Source organism: Rhinopithecus roxellana, chromosome 8, assembly GCF_007565055.1.
Source record: "Rhinopithecus roxellana isolate Shanxi Qingling chromosome 8, ASM756505v1, whole genome shotgun sequence".
Lineage (NCBI taxonomy): Eukaryota > Metazoa > Chordata > Mammalia > Primates > Cercopithecidae > Rhinopithecus > Rhinopithecus roxellana.
In genome coordinates this window covers 111,064,425-111,087,103 of record NC_044556.1, presented here as the reverse complement: position 1 = coordinate 111,087,103, position 22,679 = coordinate 111,064,425, and the positions used below count along the sequence as shown (strand labels likewise).

General features: G+C 42.6%; 1 protein-coding gene across 6 annotated transcripts in view; it reads right to left on the bottom strand.

Moving 5' to 3' along the window:
- Positions 1-22,679, bottom strand: part of CNST (consortin, connexin sorting protein) — a 117,341-nt gene that overhangs the window by 34,814 nt on the left and 59,848 nt on the right. For all 6 annotated transcript variants that reach the window (XM_010387315.2, XM_010387317.2, XM_030935841.1 and 3 more), the window contains 4 exons: positions 14,525-14,730; positions 3,206-3,236; positions 1,053-1,139; positions 178-292 (listed from right to left, as the gene is read on the bottom strand). In XM_010387315.2, the coding sequence (XP_010385617.1) occupies positions 178-292; positions 1,053-1,139; positions 3,206-3,236; positions 14,525-14,730 (439 nt within the window). The remainder of the gene's footprint in view (positions 1-177; positions 293-1,052; positions 1,140-3,205; positions 3,237-14,524; positions 14,731-22,679) is intronic.

Sequence of the window (22,679 nt, the reverse complement as noted above, 5' to 3'; positions counted from 1 at the left end):
TCGTCTGTTGGCGCATTCCCCGGGTTCGAACCAATACCAGAGCCTTGCAATAATTATATTATGCCCATCTTAATGTCTCCAGTTGAAAACATTAAACAAAGAAATGGATACTCAATGCTATAATGCTTCTTCAATATTCTACTCCAACTCATTCTAATGAAATTCTGATATACTTACTCTTGATGTGTTGCACAAATTTTAGTAAGCCGTTCAAAATCTTCACCATTAAATCCCTTTTCTGAATTCCTTAGAGGCGTGACTGTCTGTGGTTGCACAGTTTTCCATTTTGTTTCTAAATTTAAAGTATTTGTTAGTCACTGGCTCTTACAAAACATATTTAGGAGCAAAAAAACAAAAACAGTTAACTAGCACCACTCATAAAGATTTGCACGCAAAATTATCTTCTCTAACAACCCAACAGTTAGAAATAGCTAACTTACTACTTTTCAGTATAAGTAAATATCATTCTAGAGACGAAATGAGCCAGTAAGGCATGAAATGTGATTAGGAAAAATGCAAATAGTTGCAAGTATTCTTTTCTTGTCATTGATATGAAGAGCAAAATACAAAGAAAAAAGTCTTCTCACAATAGAACAGACTTGTGGTAAAAATGCTATTTTCTTGGCCGGGCGCAGTGGCTCATGCCTGTAATCCCAGCACTTCGGGAGGCCGAGGAGGGCGGATCACGAGGTCAGGAGATCGAGACCACGGTGAAACCCCGTTTCTACTAAAAATACAAAAAATTAGCCAGGCGCGGTGGCATGCGCCTGTAGTCCCAGCTACTCCGGAGGCTGAGGCAGGAGAATGGCGTAAACCCGGGAGGCAGAGCTTGCAGTGAGCCAAGATCACGCCACCGCACTCCAGCCTGGGGGACAGAGCGAGACTCCGTCTCAAAAAAAAAAAAAAAAACAACCTATTTTCTTTGCAACATTAACTTGTCTATGGAAACATCTATTTTCTGACTTATAAAACCAGGTCAAATATGTTAATTTTGTAGACAGTGACTTGTTGGATTACTGCTAATTCCACATGCCATGTTGGTCTGTACTTACCCCACTGTTCTTGAATGGCAGAAAGATTTGCAAGCAATTGCTCATGATACAATCGTTCTAGCTGAATGAATTTCATTGCTTTCTCATCTGAATAGAACATTTAAGGAAAAGAGAAATCCAGACTATTTACATTATTCCCATATTTGAAGAACAATGTCCCACAGATGTTGAGAAATTTGCAGCTTACTAAAACATGATAGGACTCTAAGTATTTTTAAATTTAAACATGTCTAAAATAATGTTTCTCATTTTTTTTCCCTCAAGATGGAGTCTTGCTCTGTCGCCCAGGCCAGAGTGCAGTGGTGCAATCTCAGCTCACCACAACCTCCATCTCCCGGGTTCAAACGATTCTCCGGCCTCAGCCTCCCGGGTAACTGAAACTACAGGTGCTCACCACTGCGCCTGGCTAATTTGTTTGTATTTTTAGTAGAGACAGGGTTTCACCATGTTCGCCAGGCTGGTCTCGAACTCCTGACCTCCTGATCTGCCTGCCTCAGCCTCCCAAAGTGCTGGGATTACAGGCATAAGCCACTGCGTCCAGCTTTTTTTTTTCTGAGACAGAGTCTCCCTCTGTCACCCAGGCTGGAGTGTAGTGGTGCGATCTTGGCTTACTGCAACCTCCCCCTCCTGGATTCAAGTGATTCTCCTGCCTCAGCCTCCAGAGTAGCTGGGATTACAGGCGTGCACCATTATGCCCAGCTAATTTTTGTATTTTTAGTCAAGATGGGGTTTCACCATGTTGGCCAGGCTGGTTTTGAACTCCTGACCTGAAGGGATCCGCCTACCTCAGCCTCCCAAAGTGCTGGGATTACAGGTGTGAGCCACCTCACCCAGCCTAGTAATGTTTCTCGGTTTTGAAGTAGGTAAATTTTAATGTGGCATATTATGCAATAGCTACTTGGATTCCACACTATCAGCAAACAGAAACTAAAAGAAGGTTTTAATGCTCAAGGAATGTCTGCTTGCAGAATCAACCAAAAGTAATTTAAGGAAACAGAACCACATGGAATCCTGGAATCTACATGTTTCCTTTTTCTCTCCTTACTTTCTGTCAAGCAACTGTGTGACTCTCTGGTCCAGCGTTTCTGTTTCAAGTCACCTTGATCCTTACTATTTCCCACTGAATGCTTTTCTCCTGCAAGACCAAAGGATCACAGGCCTAAACAATGACAGAGCAAAAACTTACATGGGTCTTTTGTAAACACTGAATTAACTTGCCACAGTGATTTCCCTCATTATCACGTGATTCTATTTCTTTGTAAATGATCCTGTGAGCTTTCGCCTTCGCATTTGTGTCACACAGATCTGCATCTTGTCAGGTCAGGATATGCTGTCCAACTGCCTGCCTTCCCCTGGGCAGTGCTCTAAATGCTGACCCAGAAAAAAGGAAGAGAAAAACTCACTGTTTCGCTTTTTGTCTTCATGATCACTCAGAAGTCCTCTCTCTCTCGCTTGCTACCAAGCTAGCTTTGAAATCTACTGCTTTTGGTCAAAATACACTCTTCAGCTAATGCCTTCTTCCAGCTGGTTGTCTTCTAGCCTGCCCTGTGTTGTAAAATGGGGGTCCCTCACTGCACTACCAGGGAGAAGGCAAGACTGGGCCGTCTAGTCCACAGGAAGACCTGTACCACTGTCACCGTCACACAGGTGAACTCAGAAGGCAAAGGCGCTCTGGCTGAGCTGGTGGAAGCTATCAGAACCAATGACGACAGATACAATGAGATCCGCCATCACTGGGGCGGCAATGTCCCGGGTCCCAAGTCTGCGGCTTGCGTCGCCAAGCTCGAAAAGGCAAAGGCTAAAGAACTTGCCACTAAACTGGGTTAAAAGTACACTGTTGAGTGTTCTGTACATAAAAATAATTAAAATAATACAACTTTTCCTTCAAAAAATAAATACAAATACTTACTTTAGTAAAATTAAGGCCCATTTATGAAGGTAAACTTCTGATGGTTCTAGGAAATTTTGTGGAGTGACAGAAATTTCCTACACGTTGCTTTCTGAGGTGGTTACGTGGGCACATACAACCGTCAAAACCACTGAAACTGTATGATCTGTATATTCCATTACATGTAAAATATACTTCAATGAAAAAAAATGAATGGTTCTCTAAGAGTTCTAAAAATTTCTTCCTGTAATTAAGAAAAGGATACAGTCCTCCTCCTGGAAATAGGACTCTGCTATCTGTTAAAAACAAAGAAAAAACAGAGAAAATTAAATTAACACTTGGATGAGAAGACAAATTTGAAACAAATTAAGATCTTGAAATTCTAAATGTTTTTGATATCAAATTAAGAGAACTCTTTTTTTAAACTACATTCACCAGTTCAGAAGAAATCTGACTGTAGGCACAGGATGCAATTCTTAAGTTACTCATCTCAAGCAAAGCAGAGACGTTCTTTGGTGTTTACACATCATTCTTCCTACTCTACTTCAAGTCAAAGCAAATTTCCCTGATTCATTAGCGTTTAGAACTCTAAAGAATGAGAAAAATGTTAGAGACTTACAAAAACATAACACAAATGAAAAAACGACTGCTTACTGTAAATCAAAAGTAGAAATATTCCCTTCAAATGCTGTGAAGCAAATAAATAAATAAATAAAAAGAAAAAGTAGAAATGTCAAGTCACGTGAGACCTCAACATCCTATTTATTTCATTCCTATTTCACAAACTACTGGCTGAGGACATCACAGGACACTGACTTTTTGGTCTGGTCTGATATTTAATAAAAGGCCAGGCCAAGCGCTAACAGTTGATTAACGTTGTTTAGAATATGTACAAAGTGCTGCACACGTAAAGAATACCTAAAGAGTTCCGAGACTCAGGAGCTGGTCTCAGTTCAGGCTTGTCAGTTACCAGATTCATTCTAAGACATCTTTACACTTAAAGATTCTTTGATTCTAAAAACTTCGGGATATTTTTAGATCTTTATTTAGATATGACATTTATGAACAGATCACTAAAACTAAAAATATTCACTGAAATATTGCATAAACTCTGTATTTTTAAAACAGTTTCCAGCCGGGCACGGTGGCTGATGCCTGTAATCCCAGCACTTTGGGAGGCCGAGGCGGGTGGATCATCTGAGGTCAAGGGTTCAAGACCAGCCTGACCAACACGGTGAAACCCTACCTCTATTAAATATACAAAAATTAGCCAGGTGTGGTGGCTCATGCCTATAATCCCAGTTAGTCTGGAGGCTGACGCAGAAGAATCGCTTGAACCCGGGAGGTGGAGGTTGCAGTGAGCTGAGATCGTGCCATTGCACTCCAGCCTGGGCAACAAGAGCAAAACTCCATCTCAAAAAAAAAAAAAAAAAAAAAAAACAAACCAAAAAACAGTTTCCACAGATTGTCTCTAGTAAAAAAAAAGGTATAACCTTTATACATCACTATTTCCATTTTCCAGGTAAACTGCCAAGGCAAAGAGTAATAAAGTACTTGTCAAAGCTATAAGCTAGCAATAAAAAGGAATGGTTTTTCCCAAATCCCCCAGGGGAAACAGCACACTTTTAAAGGAAAATACTTGCCTAGTTTAAATCCTACAAATGTGACATTTTTTCCATCAGCAATGTAGATGACTGACTCAATCATCTCTATAAATGTTTAGTTTTCAGTTAATATAAAGTTTGATTCCATATTTATGTTATATTAAGGATTTTGCGAGGGACAAACTGATTTTTAAGAATCTGGTTATCTTTTACCAGCTTATTTTTTTTTTTTTTTTTTTCCCCTGAGGCGGAGTCTCGCTCTGTCACCCAGGCTGGAGTGCAGTGGCCAGATCTCAGCTCACTGCAAGCTCCGCCTCCTGGATTTACGCCATTCTCCTGCCTCAGCCTCCCAAGTAGCTGGGACTACAGGCGCCCGCCACCTCGCCCGGCTAGTTTTTGTATTTTTAGTAGAGACGGGGTTTCACCGTGTTAGCCAGGATGGTCTCGATCTCCTGACCTCATGATCCGCCCGTCTCGGCCTCCCAAAGTGCTGGGATTACAGGCTTGAGCCACCGCGCCCGGCCTACCAGCTTATTTTTTTAATAATATGTTTTAAAAGTAGTATGAACCAAGTCAAACTGCCAATCTTCAATCATTTCTTTAGCTTACAAAATGAGAGTTTCATATAATGGCGTAACCAGCAGTGTGCTAAGTGTTTAACAGTCGTCTCCAGAGTGTTGGGGAGAGCCCCGGCTTGCAGTGTTTGCCAGTGTGCTGATGTTTAACAGGCGTCGCCAGAGTGTTGGGGAGAGCCCCGGCTTGCAGTGTTTGCCAGTGTGCTGATGTTTAACAGGCATCTCCGGAGTGCTGGGGAGAGCCCCGGCTTGCAGTGTTTGCCAGTGTGCTGATGTTTACCAGGCGTCTCCGGAGTGTTGGGGAGAGCCCCGGCTTGCAGTGTTTGCCAGTGTGCTGATGTTTAACAGGCGTCTCCGGAGTGCTGGGGAGAGACCCGGCTTGCAGTGTTTGCCAGTGTGCTGATGTTTAACAGGCGTCTCTGGAGTGCTGGGGAGAGCCCCGCTTGCAGTGTTTGCTCATCTCAGTGGTGTCAATACTCCACCATGGCCGATGTAAAGCTACCAATGTGATGGGTGTCACTAAACATGGTTCTCAGATGTCAGTACTAGCAGGTTCCAGCATACCAGTGCGTTCGTTACACCTAACTGAAATCAATGATGACATTGCAACTACAGAGCCCGGCATGGCGACTCATGCCTATAATCCCAGGACTTTGAAGCTGAAGCAGGCAGATCACTTGAGGTCAGAAGTTCGACATCAACTTGGCTGACATGGTGAAACCCTGTATCTTCTAAAAACATGAACATTAGCTGGGTGTGGTGGTGGGCACCTGTATCCCCAGCTACTTGGGAGGCTGAGGCAGAAGAATCACTCGAACCTGGGAGGTAGAGGTTGCAGTGAGGCGAAATTGCGCCACTGCACTCCAGCCTGGGTGACAGTGTGAAACTCTGTCTCAAAAAAACAAAGAAAAAAACATTTCAAGTACAAACTCCCAGTGAAAACATCTATGGCATTACACAGTTTCCTTTCTATACATGGTATGAGATAGAGTTTCAGGTTGCCCATTAAAATAAAATGGCCCTTCAAAGCCATTTTTCTTGCCTTTTTCCATCTGCACACAATTGGCACATGGTTATTTATAAATAGCTCTTACTGAGGAGTTTTGATGGGGTCCATAACTATTATGTAACCAGATTTCTTGGCACTGCAGAAATACAATGTTCAATTAGCTTGCAGGCTTCTGTAGCAGTTCTAATACCATAAAGTAACTATGCAGAGAAGGTTATGAAACCCAGTGCATCAAAAGTAAAAAAGTAAAAGTAAAAGACATTTCCAGGTAAAAAGTCATCCTGAGAAATAAATATACAATATTTCCTCTTTAAAAATCTCCCCCTTGCAAGTCTAGCAGGAAGAGAAAATGTACTTTTTTTGAAGCCTATTTCTAAACCTGAAAGCTAGCCCAGTAGAGCAGAAAGAACATGGGGTTGGAGGTGAATGGCCTGTGTTTTAGTCCAAGCCCTGTCACTTACCAGCTGTGTGACCCTGGACATGTCATTTCGCATCTCAAGCCTCAACTTTCTTATCTTAAAACAGGGACAGTAATGCAGTTTTATACAGCTGCAGAGGTGTATAAAACAAGGCTGCCATAAGGATTGAAAGAGAGATTGTGTTTGCGGCCCAGGTACAGGAAGCAAATTAAAATAAATAACTAAATACAAATTAAAAAAAAAAAAAAAAGAAAGAAAGAAAGAGAGAATGTGTATCTAGCATAATGCCCACCACACTGCAGTAAGTGCTTAAAACGGTTTTTGAGTCTGATTCGGAATGAATTGCAAGGTGCAGAGTAGAATCATGTGACAAAGTTGAAAACTGCTGGGAAGGCAACAGTTGTAAGGCGATCCTGGTTATCCTTCTTTTACCAATCAGGAACCCTCTAAAAAAAGACACTGTGAAGGACCATGGCCTCAATGTTTGTGTCCCCCCCACAAATTCATATTTTGAAACCAAGTTCCCAAGCGATAGTGTGAAGAAGGGGGTCTCCGGGAGGTGATTAGGTCACGGGGGCTCTGCCCATGTTCACTTACAAAAGAGGCCCAAGGGAGGGCCTGCGTTTCTATATGAAAATCTCCCAAGCACATGACTTCAGTTAAACACTCAAAGCTAATGTGTAGTCATGTTAACTAAGTCAGTGTAAAAAAGACCACTCATACCTAAGAACAAGAACTTTAAAACAACATTTTTAAGAGTTCCATGAGCTCAAAATGTAAGTATATGTCGTCGTATTTCCATTGGCCTTTAGCACATATTATTCTATATATTATATACCACTTTTTAAACCACAATTTTCCTAAAATTAGTTCTCACACTCGAATACCTTATTTCTGTTAATGGTACTACTATTTCCCCCAAACTGGATATCCTACAGTCATCTCTGATTTCTCCTTTATTCCCTTTTTACAGTTGTGATGGTTAATACCGAGTGTCAACGTGATTGGATAGAAGGATACAAAGTATTGATCCTGGGTGCGTCTGTGAGGATGCTGCCAAAAGAGATGAACGTTTGAGTCAGTGGGCTGGGGAACGCAGACCCACCCTTAATCTGGTGGGTACAATCTAATCAGCTGCCAGGGAATATAAAGCAGGCAGAACAAGGTGAAAAAGAGAGACGGGCCTAGCCTCCCAGCCTACATCTTTCTCCCGTGCTGGATGCTTCCTGCCCTTGACCACTGGACTCCAAGTTCTTCAGTTTTGGGACTTAGACCAGCTCTCTCTGTCCTCCTCAGCTTGCAGACAGCCTATTGTGGGACTTTGTGATCACGCCAGTTAATACTTAATAAACTCCCCTTTATATATATAAATATATATAGGATATATATAAATATCCTATGAGCTCTGTCCCTCTAAGAGAACCCTGACTAATACAACAATCTACACCAAGTCCTAGTTATCCTTCCTTCCAAAGATCTCAAATCCATCCCTCTCCATTTCCACTGTCACCACTTTAGCCTAGATGCTTTTATTACCTTATGCCGGAATTATGTCTTCTTTTAGTTCTTATTTTCATCCAAATTTTACATGTCTATGCTTTAAGGAGTCAAACAGTTCTAGAGACAGGAAAATGACAGAAAAGCCTCTCCCCAGACTCTTGTGATCCACTCTAAACAGGACTGGTGACCCTCTCATTCCTGGCATATCCACTCTAAACAGGACTGGTGACCCTCTCCTTCCTGGCATACAGTTGTCATCTTAAAATCTCCCTTCACTTAGATTCCCTTCACCTCCTTCCTGAGTAGGATTCCCAGTTTCCTGTATCTCACACCTTCCTGTTTCTTGGTTTACTTCCTTGTTTTGCTGGAGCACATCATCTAGCGGCTTCCTGAAAAAGAGTGGATAGGAGATACCAGAGGACCTGAAGTAGGAACATCCTTGGTATATCTGAGGAGCTGTCAGAAGGCCAGTGAACCTGGAAAGGAGTGAGTTAAGGAGAATCTTTCTAATGAAGATCTAGGAGGCTAACAGGACCAGATCATGTAGGGCCTTGTAGGCCATGGTAAGGATTTTGGTTTTTATTCTAAATGAGAAGGGAAGCCATTGGAGGGCTTTGAACAGTGGAGTGACAAGATTTGACTTATGTTTCATCTGCATCACAGTGACTGTCATGGAGAGAGAAAGCACTAAGTGGAAGGGAGAGTGAAGGCAGGAAGGTCTCTATAGTGAGAAATTTACTGCAAGAATCTGGGTGAGATTTGATGGTGTCCTGTACTGAAATGGTAGCAGCGAAAGAGGGAAGAAGTTCTGGGTATATTTTGAAGTAGGTCTGCAGGACTTGCTGTTGGATTGGATTTGGATACAGAGAAAAGTAAATAAAGTACGACTTCAAGGCATTTGGTCTCCACAACTAGAGGTATGAAAGTTGGCATTTAACAAGAGAGGCAAGACCAGGAAAGCAGTAGATATGGAAGAAAATCAAAGTTTGATTTTGTAAATCTTAAGTTTGAAATGCCCATGCGACATCTTGGGTAGCTGGATAGTTAAGTCTGAAGTTCAGAAAAGAAATAGGACAGGACAGTCGCAGTGGCTCACACCTGTAATCCCAGCACTTTGGGAGGCTGAGGTGGGCAGCTCACCTGAGGTCAGGAGTTTGAGACCAGCCTGGCCAACATTGTGAAACCCCGTCTCTGCTAAAAATACAAAAATTAGCCAAGTGTGGTGGCACGTGCCTGTAATCCCAGCTAGTTAGGGGGCTGAGACAGGAGAATCACTTGAACTTGAGAGGCGGAGGTTGTAGTGAGCCAAAACTGTGCCACTGCACTCCAGCCTGGGCGACACAGTGAGACACCGTCTAAAAAAAAAACGGTGAGACACCGTTAAACACTGGGCGACATGCATCCCAGTGTTTAAACATTAGGGCTGGGTTCAGTGGCTCATGCCTGAAATCCCAGCACTTTGGGAGGCCAAGGTGGGAGGATCACTTGAGGCCAGAAATTCGAGACCAGCCTGGGCAACACGGTGAAACCCTGTCTCTACAAAAAAAATTAAAAAATTAGCTGGGCATGGTGGCATGCGCCTGCAGTCCCAGCCACTTGGGAAGCGGAGGCAGGAAGACTGCTTGAACCCGTGAGATGGAGGCTGCAGTGAGCCGTGATGATGCCACTGTACTCCAGCCTGGTGACAGAGTGGGAAAAAAAAAGGAAAATATGGGAACTCAGCAAATGAGCCAGAGAAGGCATGGCCAGTGACATAAGAGGTAAATGCCAAGAAAAGAGCTCCCAAAAGGCAAATAAGCAAAACGCTTCAAAACAGAGTATGTGATCAACTTGATGTTTCCAATAGCTCCAGTAAGATGAAAACTAAGGTCTGACCACTGGATTTAACAACATGGAGATCACTGGTGACTTTTACAATGCAATTTTGGGGGAGTGGTGGGAACAAAAGCCAGATTAGAATCAGTTCAAGAGAGAATTGGGTATGGAATGTTACCTAAGTAAATTCTTGCCCAGAATGTTTAACCTGAATCAAATCTTAAAGAAATAATTAGGCTGGGTGCCGTGGCTCACATCTGTAATCCCAGCACTTTGGGAGGCCGAGGCGGGCGGATCATGAGCTCAAGAGATTGAGATCATCCTGGCTAACATGGTGAAACCCCATCTCTACTAAAAATACAAAAATCAGCTGGGCGTGGTGGTGCAGGCCTGCAGTCCCAGCTACTCAGGCGGCTGAGGCAGAAGAATTGCTTGAACCCAGGAGGTGGAGGTTGCAGTGGGTCAAGATCATGCCACTGCACTCCAGCCTGTGGACAGAGCAAGACTCCATCTCAAAAAAAAAAAAAAAAAAAAAAAGAAATAATTAGACAAATCCTGATTATGGGACATTCTACATGAATTCTTAAGACTGTTCATAAATGTCACTGTGAAAGAAAGACAGACTGATACAGATAGAAAAGCAGGGAGCACTGGATTACAGGAGACTAATGAATACTGACAGTTGAATGCAATATGTCATCTCACACTGAATCCTGCACTGGGAGAAAACAGTTACACAGAACATTGGTGGAACTACTTGGGGGAAATTTGAACATGGATTGTATATTAAATAATTTTGCTGCATCAGTGACTCATTTCTTGGGGTTGATAATGGCCTTGTATATTATATAGGTGAGTATCATTCTTCTTGGGAGATCTATATACAAATATTTAGGGGCGAAATGTCATAATGCAAATTACTTTCAAGTGTTTCAATGGAAAAAATACCTGTGTGTACACAAGAGAAAAGGCAATATCACAAAGGCCGGGCGGGGGCTCACGCCTGCAATCCCAGCACTTCGGGAGGCCGAGGCGGGAGGATCACCTGAGGTCAGGAGTTCGAGACCAGCCTGGGCAATATCACAAAGGCCAGGTGCGGGGGCTCACGCCTGCAATCCCAGCACTTCGGGAGGCCGAGGCGGGAGGATCACCTGAGGTCAGGAGTTCGAGACCAGCCTGGGCAATATCACAAAGGCCAGGCGCGGGGGCTCACGCCTGCACTCCCAGCACTTCGGGAGGCCGAGGCGGGCGGATCACCTGAGGTCAGGAGTTTAAGACCAGCCTGGGCAATATGGTGAAACCCCATCTCTACTAAAAATACAAAAATTACCTGGGCGCAGTGGTGAGTGCCTATAGTCCCAGCTGAAAAAAAGAGCAAAAATTTGATAAAAATGTTAACAACTGGCAAATCTAGGTGAAATCTACTGTGTGATGTGCTGGCAATTACTAACATGAATGAAGTATACCTCCATCCCTCCCTGATGTGTGTGTCCCTTGGGAGGTGACAGGGTATTTTGTCTTCTTGGGCTGAGGAGGCAACCATCAACCGAATCCTGTCACCCTGATCTCAGCTTTCTAATGGCATCAGTATTTCTTTGCTGATCCCCAGCCTTGATTTCCAATGAGCAATCTCTGAATTAGTGACAGTAAGAATAGAGTTTAAATGTTTAATATTTCTTTGGCTTTTACTGTACGTCAAACATATGTTAAGTGCTTTTACATGCATTATCTCATTTAATCCTTTATTACTTTACAACAGAGGAAACCAAAAGCCACTTAGCTTGTGGTAAGGCCAAAGTCCATACATTTAAACCACCACTGTATTCTCTGATCTTTCTCAGGAGAGAGAGGATCGCCATGCAATCCACTGTTCAAATGCAACGAAAGCTGAGTGATTAGAAAGCTGCCTTGCTGTTGGTGCTGCTCAACAACGGTGAGTTCGTGACAGCTTAGAGGCCAGAAGGAGTATACATCTCCTCAAAGGCATTCTTCAAGTTCATACAGGAGGTAATACAAATTTGTAAGAGTATACATTTTCCTGAATGGGGACAAAACTTATTTTACTTTGTTGTTGTTGTTTGTTTTTAGACAGGGTCTTACTCTGTTACCCAGGCTGGAATGCAGGGTTGGAATCACGGCTCATTGCAGCCTCAAATTCCTGAGCTCATGCAATCCTCCCACCTTAGCCTCCTCAGTAGCTGGGATTACAGGCGCACGCCACCATGCCTGGCTAAATTTTTTGTATTTTTTTTGTAGAGACGAGGTTTCCATGTTGCCTAGGCTAGTCTTGAACTCCTGGGCTCAAGCAATCTGCCTGCCTTGGCCTCCCAGAGTGCTGCATTACAGGTGTGAGCCACCGTGCCTGGTCCTATTTTCCTTTTTTTTTTTTGAGACAGAGTCTCCCTCTGTCACCCAGGCTGGAGTGCAGTGGTGTGATCTCAGTTCACTCCAACCTCCGCCTCCAGGGTTCAAGCGATTCTCCTGCCTCAGCCTCTCGACTAGCTGGGACTACAGGCACATGCCACCATGACTGGCTAATTTGTGTGTGTGTGTGTGTATTTTTAGAAGAGATGAGGTTTCACTGTGTTGGCCAGGTTGGTCTTGAACTCCTGATCTCACATGATCCACCCACTTCAGCCTCCCAAAGTGCTGGGATTATAGGCATGAGCCACCGTGCCCGGCCTACTTTACTTTTTATCCCATTTTCTGTTTGCTCTGAGAATGCTCTTGTCTTCAATCCTAATGTAACATCATATCTGTTTTTGTTACATTAGGATTAGACACAAATTCTGTTTAGAAATAACTCCAATAATAGTCTTTCTATTTTACTTTCACATTGACAATGAGTCAGATTTGCTTCAGCCTGGAAGAACGTGTTTATGTGAAACTGGGCACTTGCAGCCAGCTGCACTTTTGTTTTTCTAAATGGGAAATGGGTTAAAAATTAAAAAGTATTCACTTCTCATTACAAAAGTCAATCACTTTCGCCATTCCCATGTACCAGTTATTTTCATTTTATGTAAAAATAAAATGCAGGCTGGGTGCAGTGGCTTGCGCCTGTAATCCCAGCACTTTGGAAGGCCGAGGCGGGTGAATCACCTGAGGTCAGGGTTTGAGACCAGCCTGGCCAACGTGGTGAAATCCCATCTCTATTAAAATACAAAAATTAGCCAGGCATGGTGGTGAGCACCTGTAATCCCAGCTACGCAGGATGCTGAGGCAGGAGAATGGCTTGAACTCGGGAGGTGGAGACTGCAGGGAGCTGAGATCATGCCACTGCACTCCAGCCTGGGCAACAGAGCGAGACTCTGTCTCAAAAAATAAATAAATAAATACAATAAAAAATAAAATAAAATCCAGCTCAAATATTTTAATTTCTTCTGAATTAGCTCTTATGTAAAAAAAAAAAAAGTTTCCTCATCACTAGCCTAAAGGTTCCCCAGTCTCCAGGCTCTCCATCCTCTAACATATGCACCCTCCTAATCCTCAGAAGAGTTCTTTTTCTAAAATTCAAATTTGATTCAGGCACTCTTATAATTAAAAGTTCCCAGTCCCTAAAAATAAAGCCTTAATGTCAAACCAGCTCTTCAATCTCACCTCCTCGTTTTCTATCTTCATCTCCAATAATATCCCAGCTATGGCTCTCACAGGCTGATCTCTTCCTGGACCAACTCATTCTGTTAATCCACTGAGCACCTAATAAGCCCGGAAAACCCAGCTCAAGAGTCACCTTCTGTTCCCAAGTGTCCACCAGGCAGAATTAATCACTCATTTTGTGCTGCTGAATCTTTAACGTACGTTTACTCTAACACTGAATACAAAATTCCACAGCTACTTATCTATATAACTGTTGCTCCTGTGCCGCCGGGGCTCTCTTAAGGGCATATTCTGCTAAGTAGTCTTTGCCCACCCAGTGTCTAGCAGGGTCTTCGGCACCTGGTAGGTGCTTATCGAACTCTTGCTATGTTGACACTGATCTGTACACAGCTTAATTACCGATTTAAAAAGTGAGCCATTGTTCAAACTACGGATTATCCAAGGCCAAGGGATGGCCATCAGTTAGTAATATGCCAAATATCCCACTAGGGTCACCTTCTCCTGGGCTCACCAATGATGAGTGGGACACAATCAATTACAGAGATTGCATTTTACTTTTTATTTTTATATTTATTTATTTATTTAGAGACAGGTTCTCTCGCTCTGTCTCCCAGGCTGAGAGCAGTGGTGCAATGTCAGCTCAATGCAACCTCTGTCTCCCAGGCTTGAGTGATCGTCCCACCTTGGCCTCCCAAGTAGCTGGGACTACAGGTACACACCACCACGTCCGGCTAATTTTTGTATATTTTGTGGAGATGGGGTTTCGTCATGTTGCTCAGGCTGGTCTCAAACTCCCGAGCTCAAGCCATCCACCCACCTTGGCCTCCCAAGTAGCTGGGACTACAGGTGCACACCACCATGTCCGGCTAATTTTTGCATATTTTGTAGAGACGGGGTTTTACCATGTTGCTCAGGCTGGTCTCGAACTCCCAAGCTCAAGCCATCCACCCACCTCGGGATTACAGGTGTGAGCCACCGTGCCCAGCCAAGACAGCATTTTAGATCATTCCAAATGCTGCTAGGAGAATTTTCGTGAGGCTGAAAGTGAAGGCTTTACCAGAGTACCTGATGAAGGCAAAGGGGAAGTGCTCTTGAATCCAACTGCTCAACTTCACCTCGTATAAGTGAAAACAGAGACTGCAGAACAAGCTTCGGAGCCTCTGGCTGCTCATTAGCATTGACTTCAGCAGCTTCTTCATCACCAACAGCATGTGTGACTGCACTTAGTATTTTTTCTTGCATTGAAGGTGCAATATCTCCTGAAAACAGTCCTTTAAGAAGTAAAGAAAATGCCTGCGTTAGGATCAATTCCCATGATGGTGTAACACATTAATTCCCATGATGGTGTAACACATTAAAATGATTACATATAGTTTGATGCCCTGGCTTGCCCAAACGAAAACAGACCTGAACAGGAAGGTAAACGTGTTAATCACAAGGAACTGCTAAAGAAGTTGAGCCTTTCTGATTAAACTTTGATAACATCAGAAATACTTCTAGATGTTAGGAGAGTACTAGGAGAGTAGCAGGAATTCAGATGCCAGACCTAATGGCTAGTGAAATGTTTTTCCTAATAAAAAGAAGTAACACAAACTTCTCAAAAATCACTAATAAATAAATACTTAACTAACAGCTACTGAAATACACCAAATCTTAAACATTGTTATAAACTATAACCTCACCCTTCACTGAAATCTCAGTGTCAGTTTTAATTTTCATGTTCAAATTTAACAGACTATCTGCCTATGTGCATACCTTTAGCTAGTTTGCCTTGGAAAGGATCTTCTTCAGAAATATCATGTGTATGACCACGACTGAAGCCGTCCTCCCTGTAGAGTAGTGTCCAGAGCCCACTGTGTCTATACACCACGACTCAAGCCGTCCTCCCTGCAGAGTGTGCCCAGAGCCCATCGTGTGTATGCACCATGACTGAAGCCATCCTCCCTGTAGTATGCCCAGAGCCCGTCGTGTATATACCACGACCGAAGCCGTCCTCCCCGTGGAGTGTGCCCAGAGCCCATCCTACTCTAATAAAATCCATATCTTTCCCTATAACATGAGCTTGAAGTCAAGTTACTTTCCTCTGAACCTGATATTCGGCCTCGTATTATGCTAGGCTGCAGTACAGTAATTGGTATAAGATGTCATCTTCTACTTCAGATCAACTCTGGCAGTACAGGGGTTATTCCAGTGATATCCAGCATGGTGTCTTCAACACGACAATCCCACGTGCTGTGCTTCTTTAAAAAATCACCCACAGTGATTACTTGGATTTTGGAGAATTCTCTTCTAGACACTTTATATCGCTATACATTTTGACCATTAGAAGTACAAGGCCCAGTGATGGCCTGCCATTTTTTAGGGTATTTCTAAAAACATAGGTGATTCTTCTGCTTTCTAATTTTCTAACCACCATAGTAGCAAGACCAAAAGGGTGCCAATGTGGGTAAAGGAGTTTTCCATGGAGAACTACAAAGAAACTAAGAGAATTAGTGTTTTCTTTCCCTTCTCTCCAGCCACACTACTATGCCCAAGACACTTAATCTCATACAGACTGTGATAAGGTCAGCTTCCCAAATTCTATTCTTTTGTTGATGACATTATTCCCCTATAGTTATCAGGGTATTACTCCAGGCTTCTTTGTAAAAGACAGATGAGATATTGTAATGCTCATTTTTAGTAAAAGGGAGCTAAATAAAACCCTTGAGGACTATTGCCAAAGAAGGATGAACTTTCAAAGGTAAGGAAAAAGGACAGAATTGATGACTCCCTTTCCTAAAGGAGATCAAGAAAGGGTCCTGGATAATGAAAATGGTAACCTGCATTGTGATGATCTCAGTTATTTAGTTAGCATCGATTTGTAATGGTCAAGTTTCCTGCTTGATCCATTTGATCACTTACTTTAATATTCAATGTTACCGATAGGTACAGTTTATTAAAAGGCAATACATTGGTAAATAAAATGATGTAACCAGAGAAACTTCAACAGAAGGGGGACTATTACTCATGAAACATATCAGCAGAAGTTCCAAAAGCCCACAGAAGTCTAAGGATTCCAAGAGCAGCAGGGGACTAATGGGCAATTAGAAAGAATATCGTACTTTAATCACCAAGTGTAGGGAGGGTAAGAAAAATATGATCTAGGCTCAGATGGGTCACACTAAATCACTGAAGACATTAGCAAAACTTACAAGACTCATACTACAAAAGGATTATCTGTCAGGCGTTAAACAACATGAGCTTCAGAGAAAACTATTACTATACAAAACCATCTTACCTCGAGATGACATTCCTTGCTGCGACAGAGTAATATAAAATCAGAGAGCACTGGAAAAGGAGCAAGAGACTTGCTCTTTTCTGCTATTATTTTTCCAAGAGACCTTGGATTAGACATTTTACTCGCTGACCTATATAGTTTCCTTATCTAAAACAAAGAGATTGCATAGAGAAGTTCTCAGGTCCATCCCTCCTAGTTCTGACCATCAAAAACATTCAAAATCTCCAGAGATGTTGCTGTATAAGAAATGCTGACCATTACTGTGAAGAAGCTTGAGTAACTATTTTCGACAATGGAAGGTAAGGTTACCCACCTAATACAAGTATCCTCTAATTCCTTTCTCTTTTTCTTTTTTTTTGGAGACGGAGTCTCACGCTCTGTCACCCAGGCTGGAGTGCAGTGGCCAGATCTCAGCTCACTGCAAGCTCCGCCTCCCGGGTTTATGCCATTCTCCTGCCTCAGCCTCCTGAGTAGCTGGGACTACAGGCGCCCGCCACCTCGCCCGGCTAGTTTTTTGTATTTTAGTAGAGACGGGGTTTCACCGTGTTAGCCAGGATGGTCTCGATCTCCCGACCTCGTGATCCGCCCGTCTCGGCCTCCCAAAGTGCTGGGATTACAGGCGTGAGCCACTGCGCCCGGCCTCCTTTCTCGATATACGTTTAAAACCACTGTTCCTCCCTTGCCTAGACTGTAGACTATATAAATAGAGGCGTGTTTGCTTTTCAGGCAAGAAAACTGAACGTCCTTGCAAGGAGCATGCTGCAATACTCCCTACCAAGGAGTAGGTTTTTGTTTCTAGTTCTGCCAAGCTTTTAGAATTTTATCGTGACTCAAATAATCACATGAATTGTTATACATGTTATGAAATGACCAAGGATATACTTTACTTTAGGCACATACAAAATAGGAAAGTAACATTTAGCCATATTCTGGTTACTTGCAATTTTAAGCCACTTAAATTATGGTGTTTTTAGTTTCACAACATTAATGGGGTAAAGAACTCATATTAGAAAACTGTTGCCCAGAGTTGGAAGAAGGACATGGATATTAAGGCAGCCCTAAGTTCCCAGCTTGCTTCACCTACTTATTAGCTGTACTTTTGGCAAGTTAATCTCTTTGATCCTCTATTTTTTCCTCTGTAACATGGGGGCTATTGCATCTACCTTATAATAGTATTGTGAGGATTAAACGAGACAGTGCATGCAAAAAGCAGGAGCGCTCCTAAGTCTCAGCCTGAAAAACAACTTTATTGTCACTTAAATGAAAAAGGTCACAAGACTGGTAAAGCAGTTCTGAGACAAGTCCAATTTGAGGACAAAGATTCAGAGGAAAGGGTAGTTAAAGCGAATAAAGTTTATATTACTCATGTCACAGTGAATAATTGGAGTTATAAGAACTAGGTTGGAGTATTAAATTGCTTAGGTTATTATTCACCAACACTGTAGGTTTGAACATCATTGAGCTTGTATATATTTTTTCACACTTTATCATACAATATGTAGCCTTTTCAGATTGACCCTCCCACCTCAGCCTCCCGAGTAGCTGGAACCTCAGGCACACAACACCAAGCCCGGATGATTTTTAAATTTTCTGGGGGCGGTGGGGGTGCTGTCTTGCTATGTTGCCCAGGCTTGTCTTCAACTTCTGGCCTCAATTGGTCCTCCCATCTTGGCCTCCCAAAATGCTGGGATTATAGGCGCCAGCCACCATATCTGACCTAAAATTCCTTCTAATACACAAAAAGTTTTCAAGATATATTTATAGTTAAGGAGAAAAACCAAATGAAAACATACCGCCTCCATGTAATTCCCTACAAAATCTCACTCAATATAAATGAAGCTTTCTGTTGCCACATATGAATCCATACGGCTAACAAGAACAAAACATTCTATTTATTGTCATCTGTGGAAGCCAAGTGACTTATAGTTAAAACTACCCATTAAATAACTTGATGATGCTATTTTATAAATATTTAAAGACAGTAACAGGCACATTCATAAGACCTAATTTAAGACCTGTTGACTTCATTAAGCTCTAAAATGGAGATGACAGTTTATGTGTACCTACTGAGGTTTTCAGAGATGGGGTTTCTTTTTTTTTGAGACAGTTTCTGCTCTTGTTGCCCAGTCTGGAGTGCAGTGGCACGATTTCGGCTCACCGCAACCTCCACCTCCTGGGTTCAAGCTATTCTCCTGCCTAGCCTCCCAAGTAGCTGTGAAGAGGTTTTATTTGTTTTTAAAAATTATTTGTAATAACCATGGGCCAAAGACTGGGGAAATTACCTTGAGAAATTTTATTCAATTGATCACACCACCCGAATTCTGTGTCAGTTCTAACATATAACTGTTCCACTTAGCTTAGAATCTATCTCTGATAGTGGTCAAGAGGCATTTTGTGAAACAATACAGTAGTATCCTTTAATGACTTTTACTGTAAAACACTAGGAATGCCCTCTGACATTCATGTTCCTTTTAATAATCTAGCACTGATCTGCCATCTGTGAACATAACTAAGGGATATAACCATTTCTCTGCATTACAGGGAAAATGATGTGACTGGATGTTGAAGGGCAAAATCTCACAGCTGGTACTCTAGTTAGTAAGTAATTAAGAGAATAAAAAATTATTGCAGTCAGCTGGGCATGGTGGCTCACACCTGCAATCCCAGCACTTCAGGAGGCCGAGGTGGGCGGATCACGAGGTCAGGAGTTCGAGACCAGTGTGACCAACATGGTGAAATCCCGTCTCTACTAAAAATACAAAAATTAGCTGGGTGTGGTGGCGTACACCTGTAATCCCAGCTACTCAGGGGAGTGAGGCAGGAGAATCGCTAGAACCCAGGAAGTGGAGGTTGCAGAGAGAGAGACTCCCGTCTCTACTAAAAATACAAAATTAGCCTGTAATGGTGGCCCATGCCTGTAATCCCAGCTACTCAGGAGGCTGAGGCAGGAGAAGAGCTTGAACCTGGGAGGTGGAGATTGCGGTGAGCCGAGATCGTGCCACTGCACTCCAGACTGGGCAACAAGAGCAGAAACTCTGTCTCAAAAAAAAAAAAAAAAAGAAACCCCACCTCTGAAAACCTCAGTAGGTACACGTGAACTGTCATCTCCATTTTAGAGCTTAATGAAGTTGACAGGTCTTAAATTAGGTCTTATTTAATTTGACTGCAAAAATTATTGCAGTCAAAATGGGGACTGGCAAGACGTCACACAGAAAACACCAAGGCCTAGGTAAAGAGTGCCAATTATTATATTTATGATGATACAGATTAAGCATCCCTGATCTGTAAATCTGAAATCCGACATGCTCCAAAACCTGAAACTTCTTTAGTGCTGACAAGATGCCACATGGAGAAAATTCTATACCTAACTTCACATGAGAGGTTATAGTCAAGGCTTGATTTCATGCATAAAATTATTTTAAAATATTGTATAAAATTACCTTCAGTCTCTATATACAGAGTGGGTATATAAAACATAAATAAAGTTGTGTTTAGACTTGGGTCCCATACTCAAAATATCTCATTATATACATGCAAATATTCCATAATCCAAAGAGAAAATCTGTAATCTGAAACACTTCCAATCTCAAGCATTTTGGATAAGGGATAGTCAACCTGCAGTGTTACTGATGACATAAACTAAGCTGACGGGCATTTTTGAGGATAGGGAAGGGTTATTTAAAGTCCTCATACTGGCCAGATGTGGTGGCTCATGTCTGTAAACCCAGCACTTTGGGAGGCCGAGGTGGGTGGATCACCTCAGCTCAGGAGTTCGAGACCAGCCTGGCCAACATGGTAAAACCTATTTGTACTAAAAATACAAAAAATTAGCTGGGCATGGTGGTGCGCACCTGTAGTTCCAGCTACTTGGGAGGCTGAGGCAGGAGAATTGCTTGAACCTGGGAGGTGGAGGTTGCAGGGAGCTGAGATCAGGCCACTGCACTCCAGCCTGGGAGACAAAGCTAGACTCAGCAGAGGGAGAAGGGGAGAGGGGGAGAGGAGAAGCAGCACAGACAGGGGAGAGGGAGAGAGGGAGAGGAGGAGAGGGACGGGGGAGGAGGAGAGGGAGAGGGAGAGGGAGAGAGAGAAAGAAAGAAAGAAAGAAAGAATAAAAAAAAATGCCTCATACAGATCAAATACTGTACACTACTATTCAGAGTACAACTACCCTATCATTCAAAATTACCTTTGCTGCTTTTATAAAACTACTTTCTTTGATCCAAGTGTTAAAGCTTCCTTTCACTGCAGTGAAACTAGATCAAATTAAAACTCTGAGAGAAGGTTATGCTGTTATTCAGAGACAATTACTGAAACAAACCCAAATCCACGACTTCCCCTAAGAGTGAACCATCCACCTTTTCTCTGATCATGTTTTGTCTTGCTGAGGCTGGCAGGCAGGAATCACAGCCACCAACACACCCAGAGGAAAGGAATGTGCAATAATTGTTCTGTGGCAAATTGTGGAAAGTCATGTATTACTTTAAGCACACTTTTAAAGTTCAGCAAAAGTGATATAGTACAGTTTAACCATTAGACACAAAGTCTGAAGTCAGACTACCTGGGATGAAGGCCTGGGATGTACTTTATCCCAGTGATATACTTTTTAGCAATGACATTGGGCAAGTTACTTAATCTCTCTGTGCCTCAGATCCCTCATCTATAAATTGGAGCTAACTGTATTATGCTTAATAAGATTGTGGTACGGAGTAAATGAGATAACTCCACACAAAGCATGTACCACACAGTGGCTGGCATATACTAAATAAAAAACGCTCGGGACCTATGTTTTAAAACTCAGCAAATTTCAATCAGTTAAGCTTTGTATGTCCCTAACACTGAGTCTGGAGTGTTACATATATATTTTTGGAGACAGGGTCTCGCTCTGTCACCCAGGCTGGAGTACAGTGGTGCAATCATGGCTCACTGCAGCCTCGACCTCCCCAGTTCAAGTGATCCTCCCACCTCAGCCTATGAAGTAGCTGGGACGAGTGCACACCCCCTGGCTAATTTTTGTATGTATTTTTTGTAGAGATGGGGTTTCGCCATGTTGCTCAGGCTGGTGTCCAATTCCTGGGCTTAAGCAATCCGCCCACCTTGGCCTCCCAAAGTGCTAGGATTATTGGCTCAAACCACTGTCCCTGACCTGTTATGATTTGGGGGGCTATTTTTTTTTAAAAACCTAACACAAAATTTAACATTTTAATCATTTTAAGGTATACAATTCAGTGGCATGAAACACATTCAAGGCCGGCTGCGGTGGCTCATGCCTGTAATCCCAGCACTTTGAGAGGCTGAGACGGGTGGATCACCTGAGGTCAGGAGTTCAAAACCAGCCTGCCCAACGTGGCGAAACCCTGTCTCTACTAAAAATACAAAAAATTAGCTGGGTGTGGTGGCGGCACCTGTAATCCCAGCTACTCGGGAGGCTGAGGCAGAGAATTGCTTGAACCAGGGAGGCAGAGGTTGCAGTGAGCTGAGATCGCGCCACTAAACTCTAGCCTGGGCAACAACAGCAAAACTCTGTCTCAAATAAATAAATAAATAAATAAAATACATTCACGACGCTGTTCAATCATCACCACTGTCCATTTCCAAAACTTTCCATCATCACAAAGAGAAAGTCAGTGCCATAAAATACTAATTCTTCATTCCCCTTCACTCCAGCTCTGGAAACCTCTATTTTACCTCCTGTCTCTATGAATTTGCCTAGTCTACGTACCTTATATAAGTGGAATCATAAAATATCTGTCCTTTTGTGTCTGGTTTCCTTCACTTAGCACAGTGTCTTCCAGGTTTATCTGTGCTGTGGCATCCATCCATCCATATGTAGCATGTATCAGATTAGCATTCCTTCTAAAATCTGAACATTTCATGATGTGTATATACTACATCTTGTTTATCCATTCATCGGTTGACGAACACCTGGATTGTTTCTACCTTTTT